The sequence below is a fragment of the Ostrinia furnacalis genome, unplaced genomic scaffold (genome assembly GCF_004193835.3).
Source record: "Ostrinia furnacalis isolate ACB-3 unplaced genomic scaffold, ASM419383v2 OfSCF0069, whole genome shotgun sequence".
NCBI lineage: Eukaryota > Metazoa > Arthropoda > Insecta > Lepidoptera > Crambidae > Ostrinia > Ostrinia furnacalis.
Genome location: NW_021130308.1, coordinates 745,555 through 766,396, shown reverse-complemented (window position 1 = coordinate 766,396; position 20,842 = coordinate 745,555). Strand labels below are relative to the sequence as shown.

Here is a 20,842-nt window from a genome sequence, read left to right as displayed (position 1 = left end):
AGAGAAATACTAAGGGTTCGGACAATATTTTCATTGAATAATGTTTCCGACAAAGGTTGTCAAATTGACTGACATGTTTATCGTATAGTACAGTCAACTATGAAAATTAGCTGTGGTTTGTTTCAACTACCTATTTTAAAGTTTTTTGTCACTTTCTAAGTGTTGAATTTTATGGAATTGGGAAAGAAGTACCGAGCTTGAAGCGTTCATGAGCAGACATTGTAGTTGAATATTCAAGTTCAGAATTTGATTATTGATGAATAATAATAAAATCCTACTTGCTAGATTGATGGTTTCATTTAATTTATTTAAACCAGTTTACCTATAATATAATACGTTTTTGTAAATTTATGAAAATATTAAATAAGCCTTTAATCCTGAATCCTGATACATAAAGTTAGCCTATTAATTTAATACAGGTACGACTGTACCCAGTGTTGCACTATCAAATGCAATTGAAGCGCCTCTATGCCAGGGTTTTTATGTTCCTGGTCAGGCTATACTTGACATATTATTTTGTCAGCTATTGGCGGTCATGTTCCTTTCTCAAATCGTGTATGTACCAAGCACGTTTATTTTATAGGTATGCCCGGTCCATAGTATATACGTCAATTCGGATTTGTCATTCACTATTTCTGCTACTGTCATTGCTGTCAAGATTTCACAATCTGTGGTAAAAAAATTCGGGCAGGCGAGCCGGCCGGATCGCTTTGTACCAAATTTTTATAAATTTCGCATTGATTTGTTGTTTTAGATATTTATTTCAGGGGTAAAGTAGCGTCACCATTGCAATATGGCTCATTTTAAATTAATATGCTCGACGAAAGCTTCAGATGTAATTCCTGTTAATAAATACGTGTCGGAGAAGACTGGTTTAACCGTAATCATAGCAGAAACCGAAGGACCCCTTGTGAATGGATTTTTCTGTCTTGGTAATGTTAAACATTTGGTTATCGTAATTATCTAATTATCTCTGTTCTAAAGCTGTTGTAGCGTTGGCAATTTTTAAATCAATTATATTATTGGGTCAGATTCTATAATTTTTAGTAATGAAAATTATTTTGTTTAGCTACGGAAGCCCACGATGATGATGGCCTACCTCATACTTTGGAACATCTCATTTTCTTGGGTTCCGAAAGATACCCCTATAAAGGCATATTGGACCTCCTGGCGAATCGGTGTATGGCCCATGGAACTAATGCATGGACTGACACTGACCACACATGCTACACTATTTACACCGCTGGGGATGCAGGAATGCTGACCTTGTTGCCGATATACTTGGACCACATTTTGAATCCAACTCTCACCGAACATGGCTTTTTAACCGAAGTCCACCATATTGATGGTGACGGAGAGGATGCTGGAGTGGTATATTGTGAAATGCAGGGACGGGAAAATAATGCTGATAGCAGGTAAGTGAATAATATAATTTTAAAATTCAATATTATTTAAATAAAATCATTTGAAATTTTACTTGTAACAAATGTAATTTTATTTCATTACTTGACTTGAAACACAATTTTTTTTTCAGGTGTGAACTGCGTTTGCTTCGAGCAATGTACCCAGACAGTGGTTATTCAGCAGAGACTGGTGGAATCATGAACAATCTCAGGACTTCCACTGATAATACTAAAGTAAATACATATTTTTCATAGATTCATCATTTATTGGGGTAGTGTCTGAACATTGTTCTGTTTCCAGGTAACCAATTTCCATAAGAAGTTCTATCGTGCAGAAAACCTCACGATCATTCTCACTGGACAGATCTCGGCTGAAGATGTGTTCAATGCAATAGCCATTGTGGAGGATGACATCATTGCAAAGGTGAGATACAAATAATAAAGGGGTCTGACGCAGAATATACACTTTGCAAAATAAAACATAATAAGTTTGTTGTAATGTTATCTTAATCGATCATTTCTGTTTAATATCCATTTGTTCTATTAACAGACCTGCTCTTATTGTTCTTTTTGATTGGTTTTTTGCTATTGCCTCCTTATAGCATTTTCCTCCTTGTTCTTACTTCTAAATATTATGAGTCATGGATTTAATACACTACTTATAGGTAGTACCTACATCTTCATGGAAGCATTCATGTAGTGATTATCCTTATTTTCAAAGACTAGTTTCCTTATCTTAGGTCACCACTGCATTTTAATCACATCTATTTCATTGTTCTTGTTGAGAATTGTATATGATCATATTTTATTTAACATAAATAAAGCATAGTAATAAATAAATAAATGATAGTATTTAATACTGGTGAACTAATGTAGATGAAATAGTCAACTAGGTAATAAAGAAGCAACGAAAAATTTAAAACCAATATGCTTCTGTGCTCAGACAAAAAGGTTTTGGCATTTGCATTTTGTGGATGATATTTTTATAACTTAGTTGATGTGATCAGAACAGTTCATTAAACTTGTGACCAACACTTAGGTGTGAAGGTCACCCAATTTGTTTTATTGTCCGATTCATGCACTTATTATTAGGTATAGATTATAGATCTGATACAAAGATAGAGATTTCGGTATTTCAAGGGAGAGAGAGATCTTTATAATATCACCCTTCTAAAAACGGAATTAAATTAAATAACCTGTTTTCCCTTGGATTTCACTATTTATCACAAATTGCATCTTAATGAGTTTGATGGTTAAGAGTAGGCGCACACCGTTGATTTTTCGTCGGCCGATAGTTTAGTTGGGCAGTTGATCAGTATGGGCATGTATGGGAGTGCGCACACTACGCCGATTCGATTTGGCCGATTCTTCATACAATTTAAAATCGGGCACAACTATCGGCCAACTAAAAATCAACGGTGTGCGCCTACTCTTAAGCGTGAAATGGCGGGTACTAAGACACTAACTTACTCCGACAAAAGTGTCAGAGTAATGTGAACAGGATTGCTCATAGTAATCTTTATAATGTTCGCCTTATGTACAAATTTATTTTGGCATAAAAGTTTAAATAAATAAATAAATAATGTATGAGTCTAAAATATTTTCCATAATAACTTTTATTGCTGTAAAAACATGTTTGCTTGGCAGTTCAATCGTGTTATTATTTTCACAATTGTCGCCCAAATTTAATGTAGGTCGTTCTTTTTTTATTTTGATTCTAATATTTCGTCATAAAGTTGTCTATCGTATGTGAGTGGTCTACGATCTAATCGAAACAAGTATCTTTGCTAATCGACCTCTACATCACACTAAACAGACTCGTATTGCGTGACTCATGATCTATTATTATCACGCCAATGACCACAAAAAATCTATAAGCTCAAGCTCCAATTAAAATATGAAGTCTGGTCTGTATGCTAAATATCTAGATTATATTGCAATTAAAAAGTAATTTGTAAATAGGCAGAAAGAAAAAGCCTAAGGCGCAAACCCCCGAGATTTAGTTGGATCCTGTTGGACCCGATTCTAATTTGTATGAAAAATCGGCCGATACCTAATCGGTGTAATGTGGTCTGCGACTAGGCTAAAATTTACTGAAAATGTTTGAGATTTAATTTAGTGATTTCTATGAATTCTTGCTTGTTGATTTTATCATTATACCTACGTGTAGGTCCTCTATTATAGCAAATTCTTAGCAAACAAATGTTCTCATCATGTAGTCTGCCTCTGCGTCATCTAGGATGCATCACAGCGCATAAATTACGTTTGATTAAGGACAGACATCAAGGTCAAAACCTTTAAAGAGCTCTTATTCACGCGAATTTTGAAGCAATCCGTTGAATGATAACTACAGTAGAATCTCGATTATTTGAACTTCGATTATCCGAACTTCGACTATCCGAACTTCCATTATCCAGATATCCGATTATCCGGACTCATCTTTCACGGTTCTAATTACCGATTTAGGGCCTGGACCCATCAAAACGGCACGGCGCCGCTGCCATCGTAAAACGGTACAGAAGTCGTCTTGGTTCATTGTTAAAATGGATTCATCCAATAAGTAGTCTAAAATGATGTTTTAAAAACTCCTTTCTATTATAAAAAGTTAATTATTGTTTGATTTTATTTTTAAATCGATTATCCGTATTTTTGATTATTCTGAATACCCCTGGTTTTAATTGATCCGGATAATCGGGATTCTACTATACCTACTTAAAATAATCTGTATTATTCAGAGAGCGAAGGAACCGCAGGAAGATTGGGTGAAGCCATGGCAGACCATCCCTCCTATGCCGAAGTATGGAGAACTCAAGGAGCAGTGGCCCGCAGACACCGAGGACTGTGGTCAGGTATACATTCTCTTAAATCTTGTATTGATGCCCTGACCATTTTTAGTCAATAGTAGTTTTAATATCTACAATTTATTACAGTCTAATGAATGCACTAAACATAATATGCATCTTACAAAATATTACACAATGCCGAAAAGCAATCTTGCCTTGCAAACGACACTTTATAATTTTAACTTTCGTATGAATAATATGACGACCATCACGCATACATTGTCTTAATAATTTTACAAGTTTAATAATAATTTTACTTGTTTCTACAAGTGTTATTTCTAGATTTTCATGTCAAGTAACACCAAAACCAGTACATATTGCTTGAACTCCAAAAAAGTTATCAGATCTTATGCAGAGCCAAGCTCTCATCATAGAGTTTTGTGTCAATACTATCCTTTAAGTTCTCTAAAATCCCTACACCTTAAAGCTTGTTTTAGAGGTTCATACATTCTGTTGTCATTCATTCAAGTGACTTGTCCGTTTTCCTTGGCCTATTCTACGAAATAGTGATTTAAATCATGTACAAAAACACCCCAGGTGCTGTTCGGCTGGCGCGGGCCCATCTTGCTAGAAGACAACGCTATGAAAGACCTGACAGGGTGTGCGGTTCTACTCCGCTACCTCTGTGACACGGCCGCGGCGCCGCTGCAGAAATGCCTGGTCGAAAGGGAAGACGCCCTCGCCGGCGATGTAAGTTGACTATTATAGTTTGTAGTTTCACTGCTGAGCTAACTTGTGTTTGTAAATATTCTCATCTCGTAACCAATTTTGGTAATCGGGGGCAGCTGAGATTGGAGTGAAGTAGTTTCCTTGATGCAAGTTTTAAAAAGGTATACTTCAATTAATTGAGAATTTGTCCCAGACTTTGAACTGCTGTGAATATAAATTGCTCGCCACTTATATTAAAGATCAACCATTTGGAAGCCCATTCTCAATGGATTAATGGTCCTGAGTTGGACTGCTAGAAATAATTTGTAGTTAAAATCATTTATTGACCTTCTGGGCTTTTTCATTGAAGCGATTTAAACGTGTACATACTGGATAGATAACTTCTAAGCAAGTTGTGCTTCCCGTTTCTAACGCTACAATATTGCTAACGTCTACTAGTCCAATCAACGAGGCGTTTGTAACCCGAATAATTCGTCTGTCAATGAAACTTGGCACATGGTGAAAGTAGGTAATATAGATCATAGATTNGGACTATACATGAAAAAGCGTTTTATTAATCTCATGAGGTCACTTAAACTCAACGCGGATGCCAGCAACGAGAAACGTACGTATGGAAAACTAGAAGTCTATATTTCATCAACGTTTCACAATATCATGACGTAGTTCTAGTAGTTTTATAGATTTCTAAACTCCATGCTTTTTCGTTGACGATGATAGGTTGTGTCGGGGGATGTTTTTTTTGTTATACGCCACATGATGTGTGTTTGTGTGCGTGCGGCGGCGCTGCTATCGCTTGCTGCGCGCGACGCTGCGCACGCGCTTAGTGACGTCACGCTTCCGCGCGATAAAGTGGATACAGGTGACGCAAAATGAAATAATCTGTGGAAGGATTGTGCCAGATTTTGTTGAATGAAATAATACAATGAACTATTTCATTGATTTTCTAGTAAACCTTATTACACGTCTTGACAAATAAATGAGTGTGATCTAGAACAAGATGGAACTCTGATATAGTATTTGTGTAAAGTCCATTCACATACATTTCTTAAATAGATTAATGTTTCCGAAATTCATATTATGTTATATATTTGTTGTGTGCTTATGTAATTTCACAGTTACAGCTACGTCTAATAAATGGGTTTTAAACTCTATAAAATCTGGTACTATCCAATAAGTGTCTGCTGTTATATGGGTATACTCTGACCTTCCATTATCTGATTCGGAACCAATTTTAATTTCGAAATTATCGTTATCTTCTTTTTCCGTTTTTTGTGTGCGTCGTAGTAGTTGATGCATTTTCTGTGACATTTTTATTTTACAGCATTTTATGTTCAGCATTTTTAGTTTGTTGGTTTTTGTTGGCGTTGTTATGGTATATTCATATTCTTACCTCGGTGGGCCGTCGCGAGTTTAATTTAATTTATCTGTGAAGAGCTCTGCATATGCTACACCATGTGTTGTAGACTTGTATGCAAAGACATGCTCTGCCCATTCATAGGAGAATGTGAATATATCTTTATTAATTGATATAATAATAATTGAATGTAATTGAATATTTCATTCTTGATGAACATATTTTTCTCATCCAGTGCGAATTTGTTTGTGGTTAAAGTAAATAATGTTTTATTACATTATGATGTCACCTGACACTGGGTCTTCTATGACCCACGTGTCCAATATTTTTAAGTAACTTATTTTGAAACTGAGCAAAGCATAACATTTATAAATAACCCAATCTTCTACTCAAACATCTAACATGCCATTTCGATCGGCAGGTCTCATACAACCTGACGGAGAATATCGCGTCACTCATCAAGATCGAACTAGACAATGTGCCCATGGACAAGCTAGAACTGGCCAGAGACGAGGCTCGGAGGTGCCTAGGAGCGGTCAGGTCCGGCGAGGAGCCCATAGACATGGACAGGATGAAGCGACTGCTGAAGAAACAGCTGAGAGAGAGCCTGGCTAGTCTGGAGGCGGACCCGCATCACGCCGTGGCGTTCAGGTGCATCGGTGACGCGCTGTATTCTCAGAATGAAAAGGACGTAAGTTTACCAATGATGTTTTTTATTGCCATGTAATTAGCATAAAATTAAATGTGTTTAGCTATACATAGGTTAGGAGCTATTTTCATCTCTTGATACTTTATTAGGGTTGGGCATAGTCTGAAAATTTAGCAATACCAAGTGGTACTGAGCTGTTGAAGAACCGACAAAAGATGAAGTAAACTGGTTCTCAGCTGACTTAGCCTAAAATGCCCTAAAAATGCGGCAAATTTTCTGTGGCGAAGCTTATGTCTACTATTTGTACTGCCATTGGCTGAAATGATGATTACTAATGTCCGATTGTCTTGACAAATCGTTGTGCTATTTCCGCCTCTATTCTTCACAACTGACGGTTCATTTTCCTCTATTCCAGTTCGTAGACCGCATGAACCCGCAATACCAGCTTCAGGAGCTGCTACAAGAAGATGCAGCATACTGGCTGGGGCTGTTAAGAAAGTTCTTCACTGATGACCTGGTCACCATCGTGGGCTCACCTAGCATTGATCTGCAAGCAAAGTAAGTGCTAGAAGGACAAAAATGCTACACAAATAGTCTACTTTAACAGACCTGCCCTTAGCGCCTTGGTGTTCCACTATTTCCACTATTGGGCAATGATCAGGCCTTATTTAAAGTGTTTGATAAATCAATTATTTTATTTTAGAATGGCAGAAGAAGAAAAAAATAGGATCGAATCGCAAAAAGAAGAATTGGGTGAGAGTGGATTAGCTGAAAAAGCGCGTCTGCTCGAAGAGGCCACTGAATTCAATAATGTAAGAAACAAACTGTATTTATTTTTCTTTCGATTCCTCTAAAAAGCGTGTTTTAGATTTCGATATTAGTCCTCACTCTTCCCGTGGATATCGTAAGAGGTGACTAAAATGGGGGAAAGTGAACATCAGGCCTCCACGACCTGCCAGCGTGAGGAATACAGGCCAAATTCTCCATTTGCCTCCGGTAAATAACTCCATCACAGTTCTTCACGCGCGCATTTTCTATCAACGTTAGCAAACATGAGGGTTAATGGAATAATCTTTTATAAGGCTCTATCCCGTATATTGCTACCATAATTAGAATCTTATTCACTCATCTTACGGTACAATATCAATGAAAATATCCAACATGTTGTATATCTGATAGAGGATTGAATGTGATTCTAGCGCTCCGGCACACTAGCGTCTGTCCCGGTGCCGTCGTGCGACTACCTCAAGTGCCACGTCATCCAGACCTTTAGCACGGGCGGCGAGCCCAGCCCTCACTTCTAACATACTCTAGCTTTTGTCTCTAGGCTCACTGGAATGGATGTCGATCTATCAGTTTTTCACGCGTGCGTTTTCTATCAACGTCAGCAAAATGAGGATTAGTGGATTAATCCTGTATAAGACTCTGTCCCACATATGGCTACCATAATTAAATTAGAACCTTATTATTCACTGATCTTAGGGTACAAAATCTATTAAAATATCCAACATGCTGTATCTGATAGATAGAGGATTGAATGTGATTCTAGCGTCCACCGCCTCCCGGCACGCTAGCGTCGGTGCCGGTGCCGTCGTGCGACAACCTCAAGTGCCACGTCATCCAGACCTGGAGCACGGGCGGCGAGCCCTGCCCGCACTTCTAACATACTCTAGCTTTTGTCTCTAGGCTCACTTGAATGGATGTCGATCTATCACAGTTTTTCACGCGTGCGTTTTTCTATCAACGTCAGCAAAATGAGGATTAGTGGGATCCTGTATAAGACTCTGTCTCACATATGGCTACCATAATTAAATTAGAACCTTATTATTCACTAGTCTTAGGGTACAAAATCGATCAAAACATCCAACATGTTGTATCTGATAAAGGATTAAATGTGATTCTAGCGTCCAACGCCTCCCGGCACGCTAGCGTCGGTGCCGGTGCCGTCGTGCGACAACCTCAAGTGCCACGTCATCCAGACCTGGAGCACGGGCGGCGAGCCCAGCCCTCACTTCTAACATACTCTAGCTTTTGTGCCTAGGCTCACTCGCAAGAATGTCGGTATATCGCAGTTTTTCATGAGCGCGTTCTCTGTCAACGTAGGCAAACGTGAGGGTTTATGAGTCTTGACCCAGTGTGTAGGGTGTAGAGGGTTTGCCTCTATAGGGCAAAACGACACACAGAAGATAGTGAATAAGGTCAAAGGTGAAGATATATCCAGGTCAGAACATCATAAAAGGTTAATATCATTCCAGCGCCCACCGCCTCCCGGCACGCTAGCGTCGGTGCCGGTGCCGTCGTGCGACAACCTCAAGTGCTACGTCATCCAGACCTTTAGCACGCGCGGCGAGCCCTGCCCGCACTTCTAACATACTCTAGCTTTTGTCTCTAGGCTCACTCGAATGGATGTCGATCTATCAGTTTTTCACGCGTGCGTTTTCTATCAACGTCAGCAAAATGAGGATTAGTGGATTAATCCTGTATAAGACTCTGTCCCACATATGGCTACCATAATTAAATTAGAACCTTATTATTCACTGATCTTAGGGTATAAAATCTATTAAAATATCCAACATGCTGTATTTGATAGAGGATTGAATGTGATTCCAGCGTCCACCGCCTCCCGGCACGCTAGCGTCGGTGCCGGTGCCGTCGTGCGACAACCTCAAGTGCCACGTCATCCAGACCTGGAGCACGGGCGGCGAGCCCTGCCCGCACTTCGACCTGAAAGAAGTACCTTTGTACACGAGGGTGCACAGCTTGAAGACCAACTTCGTTTATGTGAGTTGAAAATTTGTCAATTTAAATAGTTCTTTGGATAGCTATTTCAAGAAGAGAAAAGAGAGCCCAATCTCAAATAATACTGTCTTTATATGAGCCTGAAAATATAAAACAATACAAGCTGGTAAATCGTCTAGGTGTTGAATATCTAATTCGTAAAAGCTAAACTGGCTAAGCTGGTAAACTTGTATGGTATTAATTTATCGTGACGTCAAATGAAATTAAAAATCTATGCATATCCTTTCTATCTAAAATTAATAATATACTTAGGTTAGATATCATACCCAAGTCAAATAAAGGTTTTTTAGACTCTGACATCCATTTCTTTGCTCTTACTCCTCTCACAACTATTAACTTATTATAATTTCCAATATTCCAGATCAACCTAGTCCTAGACATGACGTCAGTGGACCAGAAGTGTCGCAAGTGGCTCCCTCTGCTGCTAAACGCGTTGGCCGAGTGTCCAGTCCGGCGTGGAGACAAGCTTATCCCCCACGAGGACGTCATCTCTACCACTGAACAGCTGACGGTGCTGTTCTCTAATAACATCGGATTCAATTCCGGAGGAAACTTCTCGGTTGGAAGCTATGGGAATTTCTTGCATATTGATACGAGGGTAAGTTAAAACTTTTGCTTGGTTACTGATTTCTTTATTGGTTACATTGCTCCTATGTAAATATGTACATACATAATGTGATTAGCAGGAACATGGTCTTGGAATAAAAGACGAGTTCTTACACTGTGGAAATAAATTGGATTACTATTTTTTTGTGATTTACATTACATTATTTAATTTAAAATAACACATAAAATCTACGTTTTAAGTCTCCTAATAGGGGTCGTCAAATATTTTTGTCCACTTTCAAATTAACAAAACAAAATTTTCTTATTCCCTTATTATGTAACATAACATGTTCGTTTTTTTTAGTGTGAACCCCAAGATTACGAAGAGGTTGTGAACCACTTGTACGAAATTCTGTACACAGCTGAACTGACCAAAGAGAGGTTGCTGGTCTTCGCACAGCGGTTGATCAACGATGCAGCTCAGGTAATGTAAATTTATAAAGAATTGTCTTTATAAAGAACAAACTACACGACTTTGTTGAATATCCGTATTTACAAAATATGTTATTACAATAAAAAATATACTCCTGGAGGCGAGATGCGAAATAAAGTGAGGTTTTGCGTCTGGCACAATACAATACAATGTTTAAATTACTCTGTTTATATTGCACGCTTGTTGTAATTTTCGCTTTCACAAACATGTTCTTTTATCTGCAAAGTCATTGATAGATATTCTCGATATTTGAATCTCGTTAGTAAAACATCCGTGCGTAGATTTTATTTAAATAAAGGTGCTAAATAATCAAATTATAATCTACACCTTCAGGTCCGTCGCAACGGCCACAAGATGGTATACGACACACTGCGCGACCTACTCTACTGTAAGGACAGTAACGTGCACTGGTGCTCCGTGCTACGTCAGCTCAAATTCCTCAAGGAGCTGGTGGAGCAACTTAACGCGGGTGGAGACGCCGCTTCAGCTGCCCTCCGCGACGCTAAGGAGACCTTCAAGTGAGTACATTTACTGCAGCCCCGAACTGGTGAGACGCGGCGAAGAGACCAGTAAGGAAATAAAACCTTATTTTTTATGTCATACGGTTGGAAATGACATGCCAAATTGATGTGCGACTACTCTGCGCGACGCTTGACAGCTCCATCCGGTGTCTTGTGTCTCCGGATGCCGAATCTCGATGGCTTTGGCGAGTGTTGGAATCTCTTGTGACCCTATATGCTGTACGATATACCCTATGGCTGGTTTTAGTGTCGCGGACCGTCCGGTGTGGACCCGCTCCGCACGGCTAATCTGTATGGACTTCTAGGGAGCGTTTTAGAGTAATGCGGTCCGGAGGAACCGCTCGCTCGCTAGCAGTTCATACAGATCGGCTCTGCGGAGCGATCCGCACTGACAGTCCGTGTGACACTAAAACCAGCCTATGTGAGTACGATTAAATCATCCGGGTCATCTAGTCCTTAATAAATTCTGGATAAAGGCAGTCTCTAACAGGCATGGCTATTGCAGGTGCATCGCGGCGCGGCCGTGGCTGCACTTGGCGACGGACTTCGACCGCTACAAGCTGCGTACGGAGCCTTGGAAACAGTTTGCGCACGAGAACGAGATCACGCCGCTAGAGTAAGTACATGTAATATTTTTTATGAATTAAATAATAAAAATATAGGTTGTAGTATTTGTAGTTAAATTATCTAAAATGAACAAAATAGACCAGTAACGTCGCAATGTTTTCAGACTCCTTAACATCGTTCGTAACGTTTCTATAGTCTGGTCTGTGAGCACGTAGAATTTTGTCCAATGACTCCAAGCTACCCATCCTTATCGCTCGCGCGTAATTATGTTGCAATCGCGCTCGCACACTCACTGCGGGTGCCAGTCGCACAGTCGCGACAGCAATATAATTACGCGCGAGCGATAAGTATGGGTAGCTTGAGGTCATTGGACAAAATTCTACGTGCTCACAGACCGGGCATTAGACTCCGTAACGGTGTCTTAATTTTGTCAGACTCCGTAACATTGCAGTAAGATTGGGCAATCTTGAAACGTTTTCGTAATATTGACAGACCCCGGCTGTACATGGACGCGTCATTGATGTCAGACGTCAGCGGCGGCTTCGTGGTGGGCGTGGGCGGCGTGGAATCGTCGTTCCTGGTGCAACTGAGCGCCGGGCCCGCGGGCCACGCCGCCGCCGCGCTCGCGCCTCTCACCGTCGCGCTCAACTACTTCACGCAGCTCGAGGTGACTCCTATTGCCGCGCCGTAAGGTCGCTACTTAGGTCGCCACCTAGTAGGAGGCCTGCCCCCGCTACGTTTTCCAGCCCGTGGTCGCCACTCGAGAACTTTCCTGCCCCAACGGCCATCGTCTCTACGAGCTATGTGCCCCGCCCCCTGCCCCTTGATTTTAGCAATTCTGCGAGCTATGTCGGTTACTTTNGAGCCCACCCGTAACCCAAGCTTATTTAGCTTAACACAAGGGGCTGGACGGGACTATTAGTAATTTGTGCAATACAAAGTGCTTATAATCTTTAAAAAAATCTTTTTATTGCTGTATTTAACCTTCCTTTCGTATACTAATTTATGCGTCAGTGTCAAGTCTGCGATTTTTATTCTTTGAAATTTTCGTAAAATGGCTGCCGCCGCGGTGACGCCTTGTAATTAACAAATTAAAATTAAATTAGTGTTTTAAAGTGCATAAATGTACAACTTAATGGTAAAAAGTCATTCCTTGATTTTTACTTAATATGTATCTGGAGTTATTTGAACAGTATTTTCGTCTATAGGATGGCATATTTCAAAAAACAAAACTGCACTCAAGCGTGTTGTCACAGCAACCGCTGAGCACATACTAATTGAATTTCGGTCCGTGGACCTATTTACGTGCCAGAAACAGTCTAGTTGACATGTCTTCTCTAGTACGTAGTACATTATAACTCAATGCGTTAAACTTACGTTGTTACGTCAGCTGCAGTGTTGATGTGCTGTTTTGATACAATTTCACTATCACGGGCATTATTATTAGACTAGGAATTTGTTCAAATCATCTTATAAAAACGGAATATTTTTTAAATACGAATAGTAACTGCTACCTATGCAGTGACTGCTATTTAATAAATTTCAATAAAACTAAGGACGAGTAAGACTATTGTATCGAATCTATCGTATGAAATGCGGTCCCCACCCACAAGATAAGTACAAGATAATTTTAACCCTCGCTGTACGAGGTGGGGTGTGACACACCCCAGTCCTTTAAAAATCGCCATAATTTAAAAAAATTGCAAGTGCTGAATTTGAAATTCTCAGTAGCTGGAATTATGGCGCTGCTGCTTCGATCAGCGTTGCAAAATCAGTCCAGCGGTGACTACCAACTAGGGGTTGCAATAGAATATTCGAATATTCGAATTTAGATTCCAAATTTAATATTCGAATAGTAAATTAACATTTATTCGAATATTCGAATATTAAAAAAATAAACAGAAAAGATAGAACGAAGTCAAGTGTTTGCAAATGTGGTCGGAGGCATCAAATACATATCACCAACTAAAAGAACTAGTCATTGATGCTTCCGACTTCATTGGTGAACACTAAGTTGTCTTGCGAAACCAAGGTTCCAAATTACCTGAAAGAGACAACTTTATTGAGCAAAGTCAGCTAACGATGCTGAAGACGGCGGGCGGTAACGTCAACAAAAGCCGAGGTTCTGGGTGAGATCGAAAAGATTTATTGACAGCTACATACCTCCAAACCTGTTAATAACTCCGCAACAGATGCAAGAGCTAGGTTAACGCGACACTATACCAAAGACATCCCGTATATCAGCCTATACGAGATTGATTAGGAAGGCTCTCAAACAGCTAAAGAACAGCAAGGCACCGAGTGATGACGGAATAACCTGGGAGCTTCTGAACGCGGGTGGAACACCGAAACTCGTTCCGTCTTACTCTAAGGAACAACGCCAGAGGCATGGGATAGAAGCNCCATCGAGCCACGCGGCCACGTAGCGTGGGCAGGCCTCCTACTAGGTGGACCGACGATCTGGTAAGGGTCGCGGGAAGAACCTGGATGCGGGCAGCGCAGGACCGTCCATTGTGGAAAACCTTGGGGGAGGCCTTTGTCCAGCAGTGGACGTCATTTGGCTGAAACGAACGAAGGTCGCTACTGGTGTACGGATCTGAGACGTGGTTGCTCACTGTGGGCCTCATATCATCATCATCATCACAGGTCTTCGACCTTCTCGGCCGGTTCGGGCGTCGAGCTTGTGCTCATGGCCCGTGCTGCATCTCGACTGGCAGTAGCCGGTGGTTTTGGCGTCGCTTTGGCGACGGACTGCCTGGGCTTCTACCTGGCACCACTGTCCCGCCCTCGGCGCGGTACCAGCCCACCGGGTGAGTCGACGTTGGTCGAGGCCCAGTGAACGACCAGCGAGCGGGCGGTTCCTGGATGCCAGGGAGCTCATAAGAAAGCTCAAGGTCACCCAAAGAGCGATGGAGCGTGCTATGCTCGGAGTTTCCCTGCGTGATCGGATCAGAAATGAGGAGATCCGTAGGAGAACCAGAGTGACTGACGTAGCCCGCAGAATCGCAGAGTGGCAGTGGGCGGGGCACATAGTTCGAAGAGCTGATGGCCGCTGGGACAGGAAAGTTCTTGAGTGGCGACCACGAGCTGGAAGACGTAGCGTGGGCAGGCCTCCCACTAGGTGGACCGACGATCTGGTGAAGGTCGCGGGAGGTGCCTGGATGCGAGCGGCGCAGGACCGGTCTTTGTGGAAATCCTTGGGGGAGGCCTTTGTCCAGCAGTGGACGTCTTTCGGCTGAAACGAACGAAGGTCGCTAGTGGCGTGCAGCGAGCGCCGGGCCCGCCGACTGCTTCACGCGGCCCGAGGCGACTCCTGTTGCCAACAAATTGTTTGGATTCTCGTCTCTGGTACAGCTAAGCGCCGCAGTCTTTTTTGAAGGACGAATCCACGCCTGCTGAAGAAAATTGAGATTTTCGTTTTGATCAGTTGCTATAACTCATCCACTGAAAAGCGAATACTGTACTAATAAACCAGGAGCTTATAACTCCTGTGGCTAGGATGGCAGAGAGTATTATGTTAACACATCTCGTTCCAATCAAGGGAATCTCACAAAACCTGTAGTCGTCGGGTGGGGTAGGTCTTTACCCGTCAAGTATACGTATAGCATTTTCATCGCGTACCAAGAAAGTCAAAAGGCATTTTAAACTTGTAAGGTCTACTTATGCTCGAAAATATTTCTTGCGGTCAACTGCAAGGTACATTTTAGTAGCAACAATACTACCAATTTACGACCGACTGAAGATAGACAGTGTTCTTGGCGCGAATAGCAATATTTTAAAATAAGCAAATATTATTTTTTAACATTGTTCCCGTTCAGTTTATTTAACTCTCGCGGGCTACCAAAGTCGTCTTCGCGGTCGTCCTCTTGGCCATCACTGCCATATTATTATAGTAACATCATTGTATTGTTCCTCAGGGCCCGATGTGGCGGCTGATCCGCGGCTGCGGGCTGTCGTACGGGTACGGCATCCGGCCGTCGCAGCACGAGGCGCGCTTGGCCTTCTCGCTGTACCGCGCCAACAACGCCGTCGCCGCCTACTCCAAGACTAAGGCTATCGTGGTGAGTGGACATCTATAACGCTTATAACCTTGCCAGAACAGGTGCATTACAGAACGGAAATAAATATTCTATTCAATTTCAGTCAAGAGATTAACGCCCGTATTCAAAAACAATTCTTCCTTAAGCGAAGCAGCAAATCGAACGCACAGCGTTGAATAGAGCTTTGTGATTGGTTCGTATGTCACCCTGTGCGTCCACGCGCACTATGAGACCTTATAGTAAAGTTTGTGAATACAGGCGTCTATCCTGACAGAACGTCAAATCTATAAATCTTTTCTTGAAATTGAATTCAGTTTAGAGCTTCGTTCTAAGATTAAGTGTTTGACACTGTCAATTGTATGACGTACTTTTCTATGACTTGTCAAATCAACTCAATGACTATAGATGACCCACGCTGAACTGTCCCACCAAACTAAATGACAGGGGGGCGCTACCATCGTTCAACTATATGGTTTCCAACATGGCAAAAATCGGAACCAGCGATTCGGTCTTGACTGTGGCGCCCCACTGTCACTGTCATGGATAGGACTTTTCAGTATTTTGGAACTATAGCAAACTAGTCACCTAATTTATGTAAAAAACTCCTTTTTAAATGTTTTAATGAAAAACTAGATTTTAATGGCTTTATAATTTACTTTTGCCCATTTTCACCATCAATCCCTAATTTTTATATGTAAACAAAATTCCTGTTATTTGTTACCATAGGGGTCACTTAAAAATTAGGAATTGATGGTAGAAACAAGCATTATTGTATCTTAAGAGCTTGCCGAATGCCGACCCATGGCCTAAGCTATTCTGATCCAGTCATGTTTCATCACGTCGATCATCCACGTGGTTTCCAGGAGGAGTTCTTAGCGGGCGGCACGTTCGACGAAGAACTATTCGCGTCGGCCAAGAGCACGGCGCTGTTCGAGGTGGTGCAGACGGAGAAGTGCCCGGCCGACGTCGTGTGCCAGTCGCTCTGCAACTACGTGCGCGAGGTGCCAGCCACCTACACGCGGTAAGCTGACAGTTTAAGTGTTTTTTAGGCTTGATTTCCTCCTACGCTGACGTCGGTCGCGTACATCGGTCGAGCGTACGAATAAACACAATTTTCTATGAAGCATCGCACTGCAACGCCGTCGTCAGCGGCAGATGATTACATAGAACTAGTGTGTAATCGTGCGCGCCGCTGACGTCGGTCACCGATGTCAGCCTAAAAGGAAATCAAGCCTTGGGGTTCCGTAGTCCTGACAAGGAACCCTTATAGTTTCGTTATTTCTGTCTATCCGTCCGAGGTTTCGCTTGGAAAGTTTGCACTAGGGAGCTGTAATTTTGTGGAGATATGTATATTAATCACGCCGACAAAACGGTAGAATTAAATTTTGAAAAAAAAAAATTTTTAGGTAGCTCCCCTACATGTAAATTGGGGATGATTTTTTTTTCATCTTCTACCCCATCGTGTGGGGTATCGTTGGATAGGTCTTTTTAAATGACTTAGGGGTTTCTAAGACTATTGTGTTAACACGGACTACTACGGAACCCTACACTGCGCGTGGCACGACACGCACTTGGCCATTTTTTTTACGACAGAGACTGATATCAGACGTCAGCGGCAGCTTCGTGGTAGGTTTAGGTAGGGTAGTCACTCACAGTTTTGTGTCGGCGTCACGAAGCTCCCTACCACCAGGGTGATAAATGCCATCTATTTGGTGTCAACCAAATTTGTGTTGATGGGAGGTCATAAATCATCATCATCAGCATTCAGCCTATGGCAGTTCACTTGAACGTAAAAGTCTCCTAGGAACTACTCAGCACGATCTGCTTGTTTTATGAAGCTGCTGTCAGGTATTTTACTGAAGATATTGTTTTAAAAATATCTATACTATCTTTTGTTTACTTGATATCCATATTATAGAGATACTCTTGATGTCCCTTCAAGATTAGATTCAAGATAAGAAACGAGGCGAGTGCAAGTTATGTTTTACCACGAGACTATTTATGTAGACGTCAGGCAACTATGCCAGCAGTGTACAGCTACTATAATTATGCCAATAGTCTACCGAAACATTTTAAATGAGAAATGGAATTTTGTAATGCCACCTGGAGGGAAAGTACTCTTAATATTGTAGATAGAAAATTTCTCTCAAAGACATTCTCTCCTTTATTTTTGAAAAGAAATAGAACTACATTCAAAAAATTCCAAAAATTAGCTTGCCGCACCCGGGAATCGAACCAACTAAAATCTGTTAAAAATTACACCCTGTATATAATCCCTTCCCTCCCAGTGAGCTGGTGTGCGCGATCGCCGCGGTGACAGCGGAGGAAGCACGTGAAGCCGCGGTCCGCTGGCTGGGCTCGCTGTTCACGCCGAGCGCCGCGCTCGCCATCGTCTGCCACCCCACCAAGGTCGCAGACATACAGACCGCCTTCGACAAGTGAGTCTTCGAACTATATCTTATCAAGCAAACAAATGGATTTTGATCTTTTTTAAGTTCTTGCTTCGAAGTAAATAAATAAAGGCATGTATTTAAATGATCTTTTTAAATTAGCAAAAACGGCAAATAAAAAAATCTATTTGGTCATCTATTTAAATGATTGATCCTCTTTCTTTGAGACATAAAATAAATAAAATCGATCGATATTTTAACCTCATTTGAACTACGCAAAAAAAATTTGAGATGTAAAAATTATATCTGATCGTTACTTGTTGGTCCTCAAAAATAAAAGAAATGAGCACCAAATATTCAATATTGTGATACTTTTTTAAATAATTCGATTTGTATAAATTATTTTTTGTCTTTATCAAATAATCTTCAAAATAATTATGTTATGGTACTTATTTTTATTAAGTTGTAGTCAAAGGATGGAAACTATTTAAAGGCGCTTGATGTTCAAAGATTTTTTTTTATTAAAAAAGCATACTTAACACGTTCACACTGCGTTATCGGGTCGAATTGACCTTAGGTGCTGGATGCGTTGGTGCGGGATGGATATATTCGGTCTTTTCAGTAGTACGAAAGATAAATATTGTTTTGCAATTGTTTCGTCAAACACAGTAAATATTTGAAAAAAAAACTTATCAGGTCCTTACGACCCGATGTCGCACTAAAAGTAAACAAATATCGTTTAGTGCTTTTATCGTGTCTAATCGACCCGTTGACAGATGACTTTATGGTCACTGAGCACGGTCGAGATCGGTATACTAAGAGAAAATCAACCTTGCGATTTGAAAAAAATAAAGAGGTAAAAATTATGATGTCGGGTTCAGGGATGTCAGAAGTAAGAAATTATTTTACATAGCGCCTCTAGTCCCAAACTAAGCAAAGCTTGTAATTTAAACAAACATGGCAATGTACCATTCTGCTTGCTTATTGGCCGCTAAGCCCTTGGCCAACTCAGTAACCAATGACGGACGATTGTCACTCAACCACAAAGTACCGCGTAAATTAAAAGATATTTTTTAGTTAAAAATATTAACCAATAATATTTTTTGTTAGATCAAATATATTTTAAAGTTAAGTTATACATAGATCGAAATGTATTTATTAGGTGATCAATAATAAAAGGCAAACTTGATATAAAAATCATCAAATTAACAAAATTAAAGATCAATAACTAAAAAAGAGGATCAAATATTATTTTTGTTTACCAAATATTAAAAGAGTATGTTAAACATAAATATTATGTTACCTTAAATGAAGATCATTCATAATTTATCCGTAGATCAACTAATATAGACCCAATAATTAATTTAAAGATAAAATATAATAAAATACATCATTTATTTTTAAAAGTGCACATACAAAAAAGATCAATTAGTTTTTAGAGGATCAAATAATATTGTCCCATAAATAAATACATAATCTTTGAACAATTTCACACAGCACCAGCTAGCCCCAAAGTAAGCAACTTAATGCTTGTGTTATGGGTGCTAGCTTAACGGATATACTACTTATATACTTTTTTTTAAATACATAAATATTATACATAGTCACACCCAGACCCGTCACAGAAATTAAAATTCATCATTTCAATTTCTGCCCGGCCGGGAATCGAACCCGGGACCTCTCGGCATAGTAGTCCGTTCTGAACCACTACACCAAACGGCCGACAAAGTCTTCTTATATTCGTCTTTCGAACCTCCCCTATACTTATTTCGAACTTCTATACCTATTCTTATTTCGAAAAATAACAATAATATGGGAATATCCTCCTATCATTTTTCGAAGTCCTCCTTTCGAAGAGGAGTCGTAATAAGTATGTTCCAAACTCCTATTTCTCACGCTTTTTTCTTCCCGATATTTCAAACTGCACACCAACTTGTTACTGATGTTTTATTTCTCTCAGGATTGGCGTGAAATTGGACGCATTTGAATCCATGGAGGCGTCCCACTTCAACAACTGAGTGCTGCTATGTAAGCATAAGTATACCTCTACCTACATTATAAATACATGAACCGTATGTAATTTTATAAGTATTTTAAATAACCGGATTATTTAAATGTATAAGTATAACGAAAGATGAATATGTATAAATAACGCAGAATTTTAATCTTTTAAAGTGACTGTTTCTTGGCTGTGCCTTATTTTAAATATTGAAAAACACTATCTCCAGCTCAAAAACGCCCTTTTTGTTAATAACATTCACATAATTATTAGTGTTTAAGTAATAAATATTTACATTAATTGTAATCGCGTTTTGTGTTAAAGAAATAAAAAGCCATTTATTAAATATGATAATCATTTTAATTACCATTTATCTTAAAGCTATGTCTATACAAAAAATATAACTTAACTTAGTCAGATATTTAGTGAACATCTTTATAAATCATCTCACAACCGCTGCAACACCTGCTACATAAATTCTCAAACCCATCCATAGAATAATATCATTGTTCAACATTGTTTTAACATAAACACCGTTTTCAACAAATTAAAAGAATGTAGTGGAAACG

At 40.2% G+C, this 20,842-nt stretch overlaps 1 protein-coding gene across 1 annotated transcript; it reads left to right on the top strand.

The window, feature by feature from the left end:
* The first annotated feature begins 662 nt into the window (after positions 1–662).
* Positions 663–20,811, top strand: LOC114365064 (uncharacterized protein C05D11.1). The gene is made up of 19 exons (XM_028321554.1): positions 663–932; positions 1,070–1,415; positions 1,535–1,637; positions 1,705–1,827; positions 4,139–4,252; positions 4,784–4,936; positions 6,691–6,960; positions 7,334–7,476; positions 7,622–7,730; positions 9,529–9,699; positions 10,079–10,315; positions 10,628–10,747; positions 11,090–11,274; positions 11,783–11,893; positions 12,337–12,511; positions 15,762–15,905; positions 16,748–16,905; positions 18,173–18,322; positions 20,235–20,811. The coding sequence occupies exons 1-19, from the start codon at positions 794–796 to the stop codon at positions 20,290–20,292; spliced, it is 3,009 nt and encodes a 1,002-aa protein (XP_028177355.1). The 5' UTR covers positions 663–793; the 3' UTR covers positions 20,293–20,811.
* Positions 20,812–20,842: the final 31 nt, after the last annotated feature.

Excerpts from the sequence above, each read along its gene's own strand:
- LOC114365064 (XM_028321554.1), top strand. The coding sequence starts at position 794 with ATGGCTCATTTTAAATTAATATGCTCGACGAAAGCTTCAGATGTAATT. Across the intron at positions 6,961-7,333 it reads ATTCTCAGAATGAAAAGGAC|TTCGTAGACCGCATGAACCC; the intron begins GTAAGTTTACCA and ends CCTCTATTCCAG. Across the intron at positions 7,477-7,621 it reads AGCATTGATCTGCAAGCAAA|AATGGCAGAAGAAGAAAAAA; the intron begins GTAAGTGCTAGA and ends ATTTTATTTTAG.